Here is a 16,576-nt window from a genome sequence, read left to right on the forward strand (position 1 = left end):
TCCTCCTCCACCTCTCCTACCACGCCGTTCCCCTACACCATCTCCTACACCAGTAGACGATGATGACACTTTGGATGACATTGGGGAGGGTCCAGGCGATGTGCCACTAGGGGATCCTAGTCCACCTTCTTCCCCAGACCCTTGGGATGATTATAACACGGCAGATGTCCCTAATGTCCCACAGGATGACATCTACCCCTCCAGGCCTTCCCCTCCAGAGGACACCATGGGCTTTAATCAGCTCTTCCACAGAGCTGCCCATTACCACGAGGTTGACTTACATACAGACCCCATAGAGCAGGATTTGACACCAATCAAAGGTGAACCTCAATACTACCTATGCTTAAAGGGGTTATTAAGCATGCACCTGAAGTCTTTAAAGATCCTGTTAAGGCTCGATTTATTATCCCCAGGATCGAGGAAAAATATAAAGCGGCCCCTTCTGACCCAGCTTACATTAAAGTGCCAGTACCCTTAGAATTCCTGGTAGTTTCTAATGCTAGGAAGAGGGCCAATTTCCAGATATCAGGTGATGCTCCAACACCCGACAAAGAGTCTAAACTCTTGAACGCCTCTGGCAAAAGAACAGCCTCACAGGCGGCTAACATATGGCGCATCGCCAACACTCAGGCGCTGTTAGCCAGGTATGATAGGGCACATTATGATGAACTAGAGTCCATAATGCAGCACCTCCCAGATAAATACAAAAACAGGGTCAATGAACTCATACAGGAGGGTAAGCTTATCACCAACACCTCCATCCGTTGCGCTCTTGACGTGGCTGACACAGCCTCCAGAGCAGTAAACACAAGTGTCCCTTTGCGTAGGCATGCCTGGCTACGTATCTCGGGTTTTAAACCTGAAGTTCAAAGTTCCATCCTCAACCAGCCATTTGATCAGCAGCACCTATTTGGCCTAAATGTAGATTCAACCCTTGAAAAGATGAAAAAGGATACGCACACAGCTAAATCAATGGGAGCCTTGCAGTTGCAAGCTCGCAGACGTTCCTTTCGTCGCTCACCTTACAAGGGCACCCCCAGAGGCTGCTCCTCAGACAACCCCTCCACCTCTTACAAGGCTCCCTCCCAGTCTAAGTTTACCAGAGAGGAGGCTACAGAGGAAACAATAATACAGGCAGAGGCAAGACCAACAACACCCGCTCTGCCTTCACCCCTACCCAATGACTTTCCTTCACTTCCCCCAGACCAGTCCACTCCGGTCGGGGGAAGACTACAACAGTTCCTGCCTGTCTGGACCAACATCACTACAGACAGGTGGGTGCGACAAATAGTTAAATCAGGTTACTGTCTGGAACTTACTTCTACCCCACCACACATACAACCCAAACAACGCCTAATGTCATCAGAACACTTATCTCTGCTAAAGCAGGAGGTGATCTCCCTCCTACAAAATGGTGCAATAGAACCAGTTCCCCTGCACCAACAGAAAACAGGAGTTTACTCCCTATATTTTCTCATACCAAAGTAGGACGGCTCGCTCAGGCCTATTCTAGACCTCAGACCTCTAAACCTGTACATACAATCACACCACTTTCACATGGTTACACTCCAGCAGGTCCTTCCTCTTCTTTCACAAGGCGAATTCCTTGCTACTCTAAATCTCAAGGACGCCTATTTCCATATTCCCATTCACGCAGCTCACAGGAAATATCTAAGATTTATAATGGACGGCCAACACTATCAATTCAAAGTACTCCCTTTCGGAGTCACAACAGCACCACGGGTATTCACCAAGTGCCTAGCGTTAGTGGCAGCCCACTTAGGAAGACAACACATTTACGTCTTCCCATATCTGGACGACTGGCTCATAAAAACCAGCTCATACAGTCTGTGTACATCACACTGACGACACTATCCAACTACTCCACAACTTGGGGTTCACAGTAAACTACGCAAAATCTCATTTACAACCGTTCCACATACAACAATACCTCGGTGCCACAATAGACTCCTCAAAAGCATTAGCCTATCCCAACCCTGTCAGGATAGCAAGCATGCAAGCTCTCATAACCAAATTTCAGCCTCAACACTCTCTCCCAGCACGAGTGTTCATGCAGCTAATAGGGATGATCGCCTCTTGCATACTCATAGTACCTCATGCAAGACTCAAGAAGCGTCCTCTCTAAGAGTGCTTAGCACACCAATGGAACCAGGCTCAAGGTCAGCTAACAGATCTGGTGTTGGTAGACGGTCGCACTCATCGATCTCTGCAATGGTGGAACACCAAGAACCTTTCCAAAGGGCAACCGTTCCTAGAGCCAGTGCCACAGATAGTCATGACAGCAGACGCATCGCTGTCCGGCTTGGGAGCGCACCTATTACATCACACCATGCAAGGCAGGTGGACTCCTCAACAAAAGTTACTCCACATCAACCATTTGGACCTTCTAGCCATTTTCCTAGCCTTAAAGGCTTTCCAAAAACAAATATCAGGCAAAGCTGTCTTAGTCTGCACAGACAACATCACAGCCATGTACTACATACACTGTGCGGGACACACTCTCTGCAGCTCTCTCAACTGGCTCAGAGCATATGGAGATGGGCTGTACCGCAGAACATCTTTCTCCTAGCTCAACATGTCCCAGGAGTCCAAAACACAATAGCCGATCTGTTAAGCCGTCAAACGCAACAGCTTCACGAGTGGGAACTTCATCCACAAGTTCTTCAGCCATTCTTTCAAATGTGGGGGCAACCAGAGATAGACCTCTTCGCCACGCACGAAAACGTCAAATGCCCAAGCTTCGCCGCCAGGTATCCACACCCATTGTCCAAAGGCAATGCGATATGGATCAATTGGTCGGGCAGATTTGCGTACGCCTTTCCACCTCTCCCACTCATTCCAATTGTGGTGCGCAAACTACAGCAACATGCACTAACTCTCATACTAGTTGCTCCAACTTGGGCCAGACAACCGTAGTACACCACATTACTGGAACTGTCTGTAGTTCCCCACCAAAAACTACACCTCTCCCCACGCCTCCTAACCCAGAAACGTGGAGAGATCCAACACCCGGACCCAGATCAGCTCAACCTTGCGATCTGGCACCTGAGGTCTTAGAATTTGGTTACCTTAACCTTCCCCCTGAATGCATGAACGTCAGTAAAAAAGCTAGATGTCCCACCATAGAGCCTGCTATGCAGCCAAGTGGAAGAGATTTGTAATATACTGTCATAACATCATCAATCCCCTAGACGTGTCTATCCAACACATCATAGGTTACCTACTACATCTCCAAAGGTGCAACTTAGCCTACACATCTATTAGGCTGCACCTCGCTGCCATAGCAGCCTATTTACAAAATCGACAACACCTATCACTTTTCAGAGTGCCTGCCATCAAAACCTTTATGGAAGGCCTCAAAAGGATAATTCCCCCCAGGGTACCACCCTCACCTGTGTGAAATCTAAACATCGTTCTCACAAGACTAATGGGTCCTCCCTTTGAACCTCTACATAAATGTAACCTCCAGTTTTTAACATGGAAAGTTGCTTTCCTAATAGCTATCACTTCTCTTTGAAGAGTTAGTGAACTGCAAGGACTAACTCTTCAGGAACCTTTCCTACAAATCCATCACAATAAGGTTGTCCTCAGAACCAATCCAAAACAAGCTAGTGTGGGCCAGGCTGTACTCAAAACACTATTTCAAACTACTGCAACAGGTACTGGTGGTCGCCGCTAGGGGTAGGTACTGCTATGCAATCTATGCTAAGTGTGTGATTTGCAGCTCATATGCCTCGAACGGAAAATGCTACTTATCAGTATGCATTTGTTCTTGGCATGTAGAGCTGCAGATCCACACACGCCCACCTGCCTCCCCGGCTACCTTTATCTGTTCCAGTACTATCTTATTTAGATACAGCATACACGGGCATCTTTCTGTCTCTTACAAAACTCCATCATTTCTCTGCTGGCGAAAAACAATCTGAGGATGGAGCAGATGTCCATGCGTACTATAGTCCAAAGGAGGAGTCCCCTATCCCGTGACTTCTAAAGATTTTCCAAACAAGTGCAAACATCCGGGCCCAACACCAGATGGCGATCTATGCTAAGTGTGTGGATCTGCATCTCTGCATGCCAAAAACAGATGCATACTGGTAAGTAGCATTTTCCTTCCGATTTTTGTTGCCAACTATTGTGACTCATCCCTCCCCGGAAGTGGTTTGGGAAACTTTTGAAGCTTCTTTACGAGCACTGTTAATAACTTAAGATATTACAATTAGGAAGTCCATGGCCGCAGAAAAATCCGATCTCAAAGATTAGTTTACGTGCGCCTAAGAAAGAGTATCAAGATGAGACACACAGGAAAACTGAATTCATTTTGAAAAAACTGGAATCCACCTGCGCCAATATTATTGTATCATGAATTTTGATCCTAATTCTACATATCAGCAAAAGGTTTGAGGAAAGTAATTTTGTTGGTAGATACCTAGCGTGGCCGTCCCTTGAAAAGGTTGCCTGAAATACTATAAATTTTGTTAGGTGTCTGAAATCTGGCTGAAGTATTTAGCATAAATATTCCATGTAATACTATGTTTCCCCTGTTGGGATATTATCATTTGAATGGCACCGCAAGGACATTTCAGGAGCTGATTTACACAGCAATGTTAGTGGCTTTTTCACTAATATTTCATTGGTGGAAGACTTCATTAGTTCCAACTAGTACGATAAAATGATTCAAGTCAGACAACGTGAAGAATTATATTGTAAACGTGTCGGTGCTATCTCAAAAGTCATAAAGATATAAGGTACATATTTTGCTAAAGATCATGTCTAACAATATATTTTTATAGATGTAACATACTTTTCTTGTTTAATGCTTTGTATATTGTTGGGATCTACAAAGATATGAGAATGCTGTTTCAGTTAGGAAAATTGGTTATGTTGCACTTTATTAAGAGATGTATTTTAAAATTTAGTGAAAATACAAGTCTTGTGGATTATACACAGTTTTGTACCATTTTAATGATCTAAAGATGTTTTTCTGAGTGATATTTAGGCACAATTGCACTTTAATTAAGTCAGTACTTCAGATTCATTATTAATTCTTGTCTGCCATTGAATTTGATCGTATTTATTGTTTCCTTTTGATTATTTATACAAATGTACTGTGTACTTTTGTATGTTAACGGTTTTTGATGTAAGCTTCTGAAAGCAAAAGAGAACTAGTAAAAAAAATAAAAAGGATCTCATATATGCCTGGTTGTATCTACAAGGCCCAGAGGGAGTACGACTGGTTGACTAAATGCGAGAAAGGTCGGTGTCAGCAAGCTACCTGCTGTCCTTTAGTTCCGCAAAACACACAAGATGATGGACGGAATGTTGCACATTGGCAAAACATTCACCTCCAGTCACAGATCTGGGTTTAATCCATCGTTATTTTGCTCACCACGCCACCCCAGTCCTTTAGTTCCAGCAATTTTAACTGGAAAAGTAAAATGAGGACAAGTTTCATGGGCCATGTAACTGGTCATTCATTCCGGATGACTTCTCAAAAGTGTACAAGAAGAATACTTATTGGTACCGGACTAGAGGGACCTTTCAGACTAGATGAAAACTGTGTGTTCCTTTTTCTCTGTCTCACTTGATTTAGCCTTTGGAGAGATTGCATACAAATGAGTCACGATGGTATGAAGCCGTAATCTGACCTGTTTTAGTTGGGTGATTTCATGGGTGGAGATTTGTCCATCTTAATAAAGCTGCATGTTCTGGTCAGTATGTTTAGACTGAGCAGCACTCAATAATTATTTTCACTCCTTTAGGTGGGTCATGGGTTTTGTGAGCCGTAGGAAGGAGAAGTTACTGCTGAAGACAAAAAGGACTGGTACCTTCCTTCTACGCTTTAGTGAGAGCTGTAAAGATGGTGCCATCACCTTTTCATGGGTAGAATTCCAGACTAATGGTAAGCCTGCTTATCACTTCTCTTTGGATTTTAAGTTTTCTTGCCAGTATCAAAGGGATTAGTGTTGTTCACCACCGAGCAATCTTCAGTACATTTGCATGCTTGACTCCATTTGTTTCATGAATCAGAACTGCCTAAATTAAACTCTAGTGGTGTTTAGAAGTGTAGCCTTGCCATGTGTGAACAAAAGGACCGTACGGCTGACCAATGTTAAGCACACCAGATCCAAATTCAATATACAGTTTCTTAGTTGGTGCAAAAACACGTCCAGAGCAAGCCGCACTTGTGCTCTACTGGAAAACCAGATATACAAACTTTTTTTTAACAAAGGGACGGTGCACTCAAGGAAAAGTCTTTTCAAATATCCCAAAGGTTGTTCCTTTATTCTTATTCAAATCCCAGAAAAGTCAAACTCAGCCAACGCGTTTCGTTCTTTACGAACTTCGTCAGGGCATGGATTTTTTAGGAAACGAACTTCACGAACTTCAAAAGGATCGGCTTCCAAAAGATATAAACGTTCATGTAAAAAGGTGTATAACCTTTCCAAGTAGCTGAAAGGTATGCGTATAAGTACGATCGTATGTGCGTCACCGGATAATACAAATAACAGTCAGATTCTTTTTTCGTCAATACGTATCATAGGCAAAATTCGGTCAACACTGTTGTTGTATATTTATGCCCAATGTGTGGGCTCCATATTTCTTTAAAAGAGCGCGCTTCTTCTGGTTACCGGCGAAAACGCGTTGGCTGAGTTTGACTTTTCTGGGATTTGAATAAGAATAAAGGAACAACCTTTGGGATATTTGAAAAGACTTTTCCTTGAGTGCACCGTCCCTTTGTTAAAAAAAAGTGTAGCCTTGCCATACTTCCGGATTCTTGTGTATCAATAACAAGCACCTCAAGCAGTTTGCATTTGTGAAGGATCTGTGTAGCTTTAGATCATATGGAATATTTAGGAATTTGGTTTTGGTCATTTCATCAAAACAAAAATGCATTCATAAGGGTTTTGTGTGTGGCAAAAAGTGTGAAGCTTTGATGGATGTATGAGAGTCAAGCCAAAACTGACTCCTGGCACTTTCGACAGATTCCCACACTGGCCCCATTCACATCACCACCTTCCACATTCATCTTGTCCATATAAACCTTCAGTTACCTATTCCCTTATAGCCCCACATGCAGCCCGCCTTCATCCACTGCTTGCAAGTCTTTAGTAGCCTTGTTTACAGTTATACTTTTTTTTTCTCTTTTGCTGGTGTAATTGGCCTTGTCCGCTCCTTCCTACTAACTTAGCCCAATTCACAAACTTGGTTACCTCTTCTTTCTTTACATAGCCCTTAATGGCTCCGGCTAGGGTTACATCCACTATCTCCCCATTTTCCTACTGGCCCTTTCACCATTTCCACGGACTTTCACCCCGGATAACCATGTGATTTCCACTACCTGCTAATTAAGAATTAAAGGAAACAGTATGTGGTTTTTACAAAGCATAACTGTAGAGAATGGGGAGACCGGACCTGGAGGTGCTCTCAAATGAGCTTCTTGGTCACTCGTCAGTAAAGAGGGGCATTGGTCTAGACTTAGCGGGGTCTTTCATTTTGGGCCAGAAGGTGAGGGGCATTACTCAGACTGGTTATAGACTTTTGATTATGTTGAGGAGAGGTTAGGGGGTAGTAGCAACATGCCAATCTTTTTTGGCACTAAATTCGCCATTGTCTTCTTGGCTCCCTGTTTACCATGTTGGTCTGTATGGGTGTTTGACTCTTTCATTTTTCTGTACCCTTATCATCCAGTCTCCAGACCATGCTGACATTGACCACTTCTCCGCCTTCCTCCATCACTGCCCATTCCTCTTTTGATACTACACTCTTGTTTTTTTTAGGTCCCGGCTGACGTTGGAGCACACATGCGCTCCTCGCCTTGAGACTTATAGTAAACAAGATGTTCGAGGCATATGAGCTGCAGATTGTACACTTAGCATAGATCGCCATCTGGTGTTGGGCCCGGATGTTTGCAGTTTGTTTTTGTTCTTTGGACAGTCTTTGGAAGTCACGAGTTCGGTGACTCCTCCTTCGGTCCGTACTGCGCATGGGCTTCGGCTCCATCCTCAGATTGTTTTTTTCCGCCATCGGGCTCGGATGTGATACTTCGTGCTCCGGCTTCGAACTTCTACGGTTCCAGCCTCGACGGAAAATCCTCGTTTCTTCGAGTTTCTTCATCATCATCTTCATCTCTCGAAGCGGCACTTTTCTCCATCCCGTACATCGGCACCGGCCTTCGGGCCCTCCTCGACTCCGGTCCCGGCCGATGGAAAGGACTCCGTTCAAAAAGTGCCCAAAATGTGGGTCTAAATTTCCCCACACCGACCTCCATCAGGTGTGTAACCTTTGCCTCTCTCCAGAACACGAGGCCAGTGACTGCCCCGCCTGTAAGTCTTTTCGATCAAAGAAGACCATCCGGGATCGAAGAGCTCGACGCACCATGGCGCACTCATCGTCCGCAGCTCCACCGGACATCTTCGGAGACGGCGCCGAAGCTTCGGGGCAACTACACACCGAGCAGGAGGAAGACGTCGTCAGCGCTTCCGAGGCCGACGACTCCGACGTGGAGGACATCACACCGGCGCAGCGGGTCGTGAGTACTGTACCCCCTCCCACCCCCGTGCCCAAAACCAAAGAGACTCAGGTTACACCCTCGCCTGCTGGCCTGGGTAAAACCAAGACCAAAGCTTCTATCACCCCACCTTCGGGCCCGGTGTCGAAGCCTCCAAAGTCTCACGGCAGCTCGGGATCGAGCCAGCCGACGCCCGGTGCCGAAAAACAGCATCCGGCACCGAAGAAAGTAATACCCAGCTCGACTCCGAAGCCACCGGTGCCGAAGCCTGGACTCTCGGTGCCGACCAAACACAAACACAAATCCGTCGGCACCGACGCTCCGGCGCCGAAAACTCCCTCGACGCCGAAAAAACCGGAGGCCCCAAAAAAGCATGGCGCACAGAAACCATCGAAGCCCTCGGTTCCGAAATCATCGGTGCCAACGGACGATTCGGCGCCACTGGCTCTGTTTACACCAGACCCTTTACAAAAGACTCTGTCTAAAGATCCAAAGACTGGGCTATTGACTTTAATTATCAAGAAAAGACGCCTTGATACTCCGGCTCCTCCTCCACCACCCAAACGGAAGGACTCTGCTACTTCTCCCCTCAGAGTGCCCTCCCCACTACCTCCTCCCCTGCCTCCTCCACCTCCTCCACCTCCTCCACCCCCTCCCCCTCCTCCCCCTCCCAGGTCTCCGCCACCTTTACCTCATTACTCTCCGACCCCGTCCCCAGATCCGGACGACGGGGACCCGGACTATGACCCGGCGGACGCCCCAATGGATCCCACTCCACCGGGGACCCCAGACCCATGGGAAGATTACAACAACCCTGATATACCTGATATGCCTCAGGACGGCCTATACCCATCCAGGCCGTCTCCTCCAGAGGACTCCTTAGGGTTTCATCATTTAGTGCAGAGAGCAGCACACTACCATGGGGTGGACATGCACAGCGAACCAGTGGAAGACGACTTCCTACTGGACACATTTGACATACAGGACAAATCCACATCTATTTTGCCCATGCTTAAGGGTGTCACCAAGCATGCCGCTGAGGTGTTCAAAGACCCTGTCAGGGCCAGGGTACTGAACCCTAGAATAGAGAAAAAGTACAAGGCGGCACCCACAGACCCTGCATACATTAAGGGCCCTGCTCCCTTAGATTCCCTAGTTGTCTCTACAGCTAGAAAGCGGGCTAACTCCCAGTCCTCAGGAGAAGCCCCACCGCCAGACAAGGAATCCAAACTCCTAGACGCGTCTGGCAAACGCACCGCCTCTCAAGCTGCAAACATGCGGCGCATTGCAAACACACAAGCGCTACTTGCGCGCTATGACAGAGCACACTACGACGAACTTGAGGCTCTTATGCAACACCTTCCCGAAAAACACAAGCGCAGGGCTCATGAACTGATACAGGAGGGTAAACTAATTACAAACACCTCCATTAAGTGTACCCTCGATGCAGCCGACACTGCTTCTAGAGCCATAAATACCAGTGTCCTGCTTCGTCGCCATGCCTGGCTCAGGATCTCAGGGTTCAAGCCTGAAGTCCAGGCATCCATACTCAATCACCCTTTTGACCAACAAACTCTCTTTGGGCCAAAGGTAGACGAAGCGTTGGAAAAGATGAAAAAGGACACAGACACAGCAAAGTCTATGGGGGCACTACAAACACAAGCCTCTAAACGTTCCTTTCGACGCTCGTCCTTTCGTGGCACAGGCAGAGGCTTCTCCACCGATAGCGCCTCTACCTCCTACAAGTCCCCTCCTCAAAATACCTTTTCAAAGGGCAACCAAAGGGGTGGTTACAGAGGCAACAACAATAAGGGCAGGGGCAAAACTAACACCACCCGTTCTGCCACCCCGCCCGCACAATGACTTCCCTCCGCTCCCCCCAGACCATCCCACTCCGGTCGGGGGCAGACTACAAAACTTTATCCACGTATGGGAGTCCATAACATCGGACAAATGGGTGACCCAAATCATTCGGTCAGGGTACTGTCTCGAGTTAACATCTACCCCACCCAATATCCCACCAAGGCACCGTCCAATGTCTCAAGAACATTCCACACTGCTCAAACAGGAGGTACTCTCCCTCCTCCAAAAACACGCTATAGAGCAGGTCCCCGTCAATCAGCAAAATCTAGGGGTCTACTCCCTATATTTCTTAATACCAAAGAAAGACGGGACCCTCAGGCCCATTCTGGACCTCCGGCCTCTAAATGCCTACATACATTCAGACCATTTCCACATGGTCACCCTACAACAAGTCCTCCCGCTCCTCTGTCAGGGAGACTTTCTCACTACCTTGGATCTGAAAGACGCATACTTTCACATTCCATTACACCCCTCTCACAGGAAATACCTCAGGTTCGTGGTGGACGGGCAGCATTACCAATTCACGGTTCTCCCCTTCGGGGTCACCACCGCACCACGGGTGTTTACCAAATGCCTAGCGGTAGTAGCAGCACACCTCAGACGTCAACATATTCACGTCTTCCCTTACTTAGACGACTGGCTGATAAAAGCCGCGTCCTACCACCAATGTGTGCAACATACAAACAGCACCATCCAACTGCTCCACCAGCTAGGCTTCACGGTGAACTATCAAAAGTCCCACCTCATACCATCTCACACAAAGCAATATCTCGGGGCCACTATAGACACCTCCAAGGGTATTGCCTATCCAAACTCAGCCAGAATCACAAGCATTCAAGCCTTACGCAAAACATTCCTTCCTCAACACTCTCTTCCAGCAAGAGTGTTTATGAAGCTCATAGGAATGATGGCGTCTTGCATTTTCATAGTGCCCCATGCAAGACTCCACATGCGTCCACTTCAAGAGTGCCTAGCACAACAGTGGAACCAGGCCCAGGGTCAGCTGATGGATCTGGTGTTGGTGGACGGCCGCACACATCACTCTCTGCAGTGGTGGAACACCACAAACCTTTCCAAAGGGCGGCTGTTCCTGGACCCGGTTCCTCAGGTGATTCTAACAGCGGACGCATCGCTCTCCGGCTGGGGAGCGCACCTCCTACACCTCACAATGCAAGGTCTATGGACGCCACAGCAAAAATCGCTCCACATCAACCATCTGGAGCTCTTGGCGATCTTTCTAGCCCTAAAATCTTTCCAAAAACAGATTTCGGGCAAAGCAGTCCTCATTCGCACAGACAACATGACTGCAATGTATTATATCCAAAAACAGGGGGGGACACACTCTCCCCAGCTCTCCCGCTTAGCCCAGAGCATATGGAGATGGGCAATTCCCCAAAACATCTTTCTCCTGGCACAACACGTTCCAGGCGTACAAAACACCATGGCAGATCTGCTCAGCAGACAAACGCAACAACTACACGAATGGGAACTGCATCCACAAGTTCTTCACCCATTCTTCCAACAGTGGGGGCATCCTCAGATAGACCTCTTCGCCACCCACGAAAACAAAAAATGCCCAAGCTTCGCCACCAGATACCCACACCCATTGTCCAAGGGCAATGCGATATGGATGAACTGGTCAGGCAGATTTGCATACGCCTTTCCACCTCTCCCACCACACTACTACAACTATCAGTGGTACCACATCAAAAACTGCACCTATCCCCATGCCTCCTAACCCAGAACCATGGAGAAATCAGGCACCCGGACCCAGCTCAGCTCAACCTGGCGATCTGGCTCCTGAAATCTTAGAATTTGGATACCTTAACCTTTCTCCTGATTGCATGAACATCATCATGGAAGCCAGACGTCCTACCACTAGAGCATGCTATGCCGCAAAGTGGAAAAGATTTGTAATTTACTGCCGTAACAATACAATCAACCCTTTAGATGCATCCATACAGCACATCATATGCTATCTGCTCCATCTTCACAGGTGTAACCTGGCATATTCATCCATACGCCTACACCTAGCAGCGATCGCTGCTTATCTACAAAACAGACAGCATTTATCACTCTTCAGAGTGCCCGCTATTAAAGCCTTTATGGAAGGCCTTAAACGAGTAATTCCTCCCAGGGCACCACCTTCCCCTGTATGGAATCTAAATTTAGTTCTTACACGGCTAATGGGTCCGCCCTTCGAACCAATGCATAAATGTGAGCTACAGTTTCTCACCTGGAAAACAGCTTTTCTCGTAGCTATTACTTCCCTTAGAAGGGTTGGTGAAATACAAGCGTTCACTATACAGGAACCCTTCCTACAAATACATCACAGCAAGGTCATACTTCGCACAAATCCGAAGTTTCTGCCCAAGGTCATTTCCCCCTTCCATCTCAATCAATCGGTGGAATTACCTGTCTTCTTCTCGCAACCTCAATCTGTTGCAGAGAGGGCCTTACACACACTCGATGTTAAAAGGGCCTTGTTGTACTACATACAAAGAACGCAACCTTTCAGGAAGACTAAACAATTGTTCGTTTCCTTCTCTCCACCACATAAAGGCAACCCCATCTCTAAATCAGGGATAGCTAGGTGGATTGTAAAGTGCATACAAATTTGCTATCAAAAGGCAAAAAGAACATTATCTGTTCCGCCTAAAGCCCACTCTACAAGAAAGTTAGGGGCTTCTATGGCTTTTCTAGGGAATATACCCTTAGATGACATCTGCAAAGCAGCCACATGGTCTACACCGCACACCTTCACAAAACATTACTGTGTGGATGTGCATTCCAAGCAGCAAGCTAGGGTGGGCCAGGCTGTACTAAAGACACTTTTTCAAACCACTGCAACGGATACCGGTGGTCGCCGCTAAGGTTGGGTACTGCTATATAATCTATGCTAAGTGTACAATCTGCAGCTCATATGCCGCGAACGGAATATGCTACTTACCAGTATGCATCTGTTCTTGGCATGTAGAGCTGCAGAGTTGTACACGCCCACCCGCCTCCCCGGCTACCTGTATCCGTTCCAGTACATCTTATTTAGATACAACACACATGGGTTTCTCACTGTTATTACTACGCTCCATCATTTCCCTGTTGGCGAAAAACAATCTGAGGATGGAGCCGAAGCCCATGCGCAGTACGGACCGAAGGAGGAGTCACCGAACTCGTGACTTCCAAAGACTGTCCAAAGAACAAAAACAAACTGCAAACATCCGGGCCCATCACCAGATGGCGATCTATGCTAAGTGTACAACTCTGCAGCTCTACATGCCAAGAACAGATGCATACTGGTAAGTAGCATATTCCTTTTTTTAGAAGGTGACTCAAGCCCCGCCCCTCATTTCCATTTTGGTAGCGTCAGCGTTTATGGTAAACGCTGGCTTCCCATTGGAAAGGAGGGGTTTTTGTTGCCTCCGTTTGGCTTTTTTGCCCGGCCCATCTAGGCTGGATCTCCTGCATTACGGCTGTCGTGACGAAGTTTCTTATCAGAAGCTTCGTCACGCTGCCTTGCATGTGCCAGTCCGGCTGTCTGATTGGGCCTGACAAAAAAGGTATTTATTTTTGCTTCTTGCTTTCACTTTAAAGTGCAAGCGTGATGCAAAAATAAACAGCGGATGCCTGGCGAGCGCTTGTTTTTTGTATTTTGCCAAGAGTAGATCTCTTTGCCAAGGGTTTTGTATCACAAGATGAATAATGGGGTGGGCCCTCCCTGAACTTGCGCATTACGTAAAGTAACAAACCACATGAAGATAACTACGGATGGCACTAACAGGAACACAAGGCCACATGCACACGGCTGAGTAATCAGGTGCACGCAAGGAGGCATCTTCATCTCGCAATAACAGTTGTAGCAGCTGTAAGGGCGGGGGAACAGCGCAGCAGATTAACATGTTGCTTCATTCAGACCCCGGAAGCGGATGGGTAACATGACAGCAACAGCCCAACCAGAGAAGCCCAGCAGCCGCCCAAAGCACAGTGTTTGTTTCTTGTTACCCTTTACAACTGCTGACATGCTCTACATACCATACTGCGGGGGGGGGGGGGGGGGGGTTACTTCTGCACCCGGAGCGTAAGGGCTGCAACACATGTGCAGAGGTCTCCCTCTCAACACAGCAGTAGGCCGAGCATCGAGAAAGCATCCTCGACATTCCCCTCCAAGGCTGCCTTCGAGCACAGCTGGCGCGCATCCTCATCTGCGAGGCATCTCGAGCGCATCCTCATCTGCGAGGCAGCGGAGCACAGCTCGCGCGCACGGTCCTCTGCGAGGCCGCCCGAGCGCAGCTCGCGCGCACCCACCTCTGTGACGCCGCTTGAGCACAGCACGCGTGCACCCTCCTGACCGACATCAGCAAGCAGTCTCACAATCTATTCTCTTTCGCCAGTGAGCAGAAAAACCTTCAGTAACGGCAGACTTGCAACGCCAAAAGTTAGCCAAATGACACGCATATGGTCGGAAAAGTTCACCGTTTTTGCGCTCGTTTTCCAGTCACATTCAATCTCGAGATTGTCCAACACCACCTCAGGCGATGTCAAGCTAAACTCCAACACCATCTTAGTAGTAGAGTTATAGTAATAATGTGGCTGCCCTCCCTCTTGCTGCCACCAGAGGCACTTCAGCAAAGATGGCGGCCGTGCCTCTGGTAGAGGAGAGAGGCTCTCAGTGGGCCGTTGACCTTGGCGAGGCAGCGCAAGAGTCTGGACTGGAATCCAAGGGCTAAGCCTTGTTTAGCCTACGGTCGAGGGTCTGAAAGGCCTGCTGGATAGAGCCCGAGTCTTTTACAAACAGGGCATAGAGAAAGATTTATAGAAACAAGCAATTTTTCACTTGTGTTCATGATGTTTATGGTTCAAGAAAAGAAGGAATTTCCATGGGACTTTAAAAAGGAATCCCGAACTTAGATAGCGCACTCTTGGGGGATATTATCAGGATGCAGATTCCGGATTCAAGCTGCACCTCACCTAAATAGTAAACTAGAAGACTGATATTGCTTTTGTTTTCGTGGTGTTTCGGCCATGGTTAGATAGGTGCAGAAACAACAATTGATGGGCAGAATGTTGAACAATGTGAAACATTCACTCCAGTACAGAGATCTGGGCCTATATCCATCGTTTTTTGCTCCCTATGCCATTACAGTTTAAACCTAGCCATATGCAAATCAGTCTTGACCCTACACCCTATGGGAATGGTCTGTCAAACCAATCATCAATAAAGTGCTATTTTCCACACAAACCACTGTGTGTACTCAGTGCTGTACAGCACAAAGAACGTCTGTACGTGAGCTTTGGAGGCCATGTGCACAGACGCCATGCTCAGAAGGCTTTTGTTTATATTTAAAGCACCCAATAGCGTCCGGCCGTCCGCACTGACACCCGAGGGGACCTGCAGGAATGTGGACCTGCATCCCACAGCCCTCGCAACAGCGGGGCCGCGCCAAAGGTCAGGGGAAGAGAGGCCAATCCCCGTGAAGGCGCTGTATCTATGGTCCAGAGATCGCTGCTGACCGAGGATTACAGAGCACGCACCACACCATGAAACCTAAAATAGCAGGCTGCCTGCCCCAGCCCAGCAACCGGGGCATCGGGCACAGCGGTCGCCCTGTAGCTAGGCAGACAGGCCGGAGCGCCCCCGGTGGAACTCTTCATTCAGGATCAAGATGGGTGGTGTAAAAGTGTGCATTCCACTTATACAGGAGAGTCATGTGATGCAAAGAAAATATTACTGGCTCTGCTCCTATGGAGAGGACACCCACATATACATGGAAACCGACGGATCTAGGTCTTCTGACTACCAACCACCTGCACAACCGAAATCCAGAACTGGATAAAAACACAAAAAACATTAATTAAACCCACCGAAAAAAAGGTTCCTTGTTCAAATTGCAAAAGTAATCGTTCTACCAAATGATTGGAGACAACCTCCGAAGAATGAAGGGAAAGGGCAAAACACCTGAAAGTATCTTTGAAATGCTGTGGTGTCATTTTAGACTCAAAGCTCAACACGGAATCCCACATCAAAACAATAGAAAAGGGCGCAAAGCTGGACTCCTTTCCTACCGGAACGGATCTGAATACGTCCATTCAGGCCACAGTGATTTCTGGAACTGAATACGATATGCTTCACTCAAAGGTCTGGCTTCGCCTCGACCTCCACCCTAGAGACTCGCCCTGTTGCTCGGT

At 47.6% G+C, this 16,576-nt stretch overlaps 1 protein-coding gene across 8 annotated transcripts in view; it reads left to right on the plus strand.

Annotated features, from left to right (window-relative positions):
• STAT2 (signal transducer and activator of transcription 2) overlaps positions 1 to 16,576 on the plus strand; it is a 574,746-nt gene that overhangs the window by 477,022 nt on the left and 81,148 nt on the right. For all 8 annotated transcript variants that reach the window (XM_085600900.1, XM_085600903.1, XM_085600898.1 and 5 more), the window contains one exon: positions 5,781 to 5,920. In XM_085600900.1, the coding sequence (XP_085457026.1) occupies positions 5,781 to 5,920 (140 nt within the window). The remainder of the gene's footprint in view (positions 1 to 5,780; positions 5,921 to 16,576) is intronic.

The sequence above is a fragment of the Triturus cristatus genome, chromosome 4_2, assembly GCF_964204655.1.
Source record: "Triturus cristatus chromosome 4_2, aTriCri1.1, whole genome shotgun sequence".
In the NCBI taxonomy this organism is placed as follows: Eukaryota; Metazoa; Chordata; class Amphibia; order Caudata; family Salamandridae; genus Triturus; species Triturus cristatus.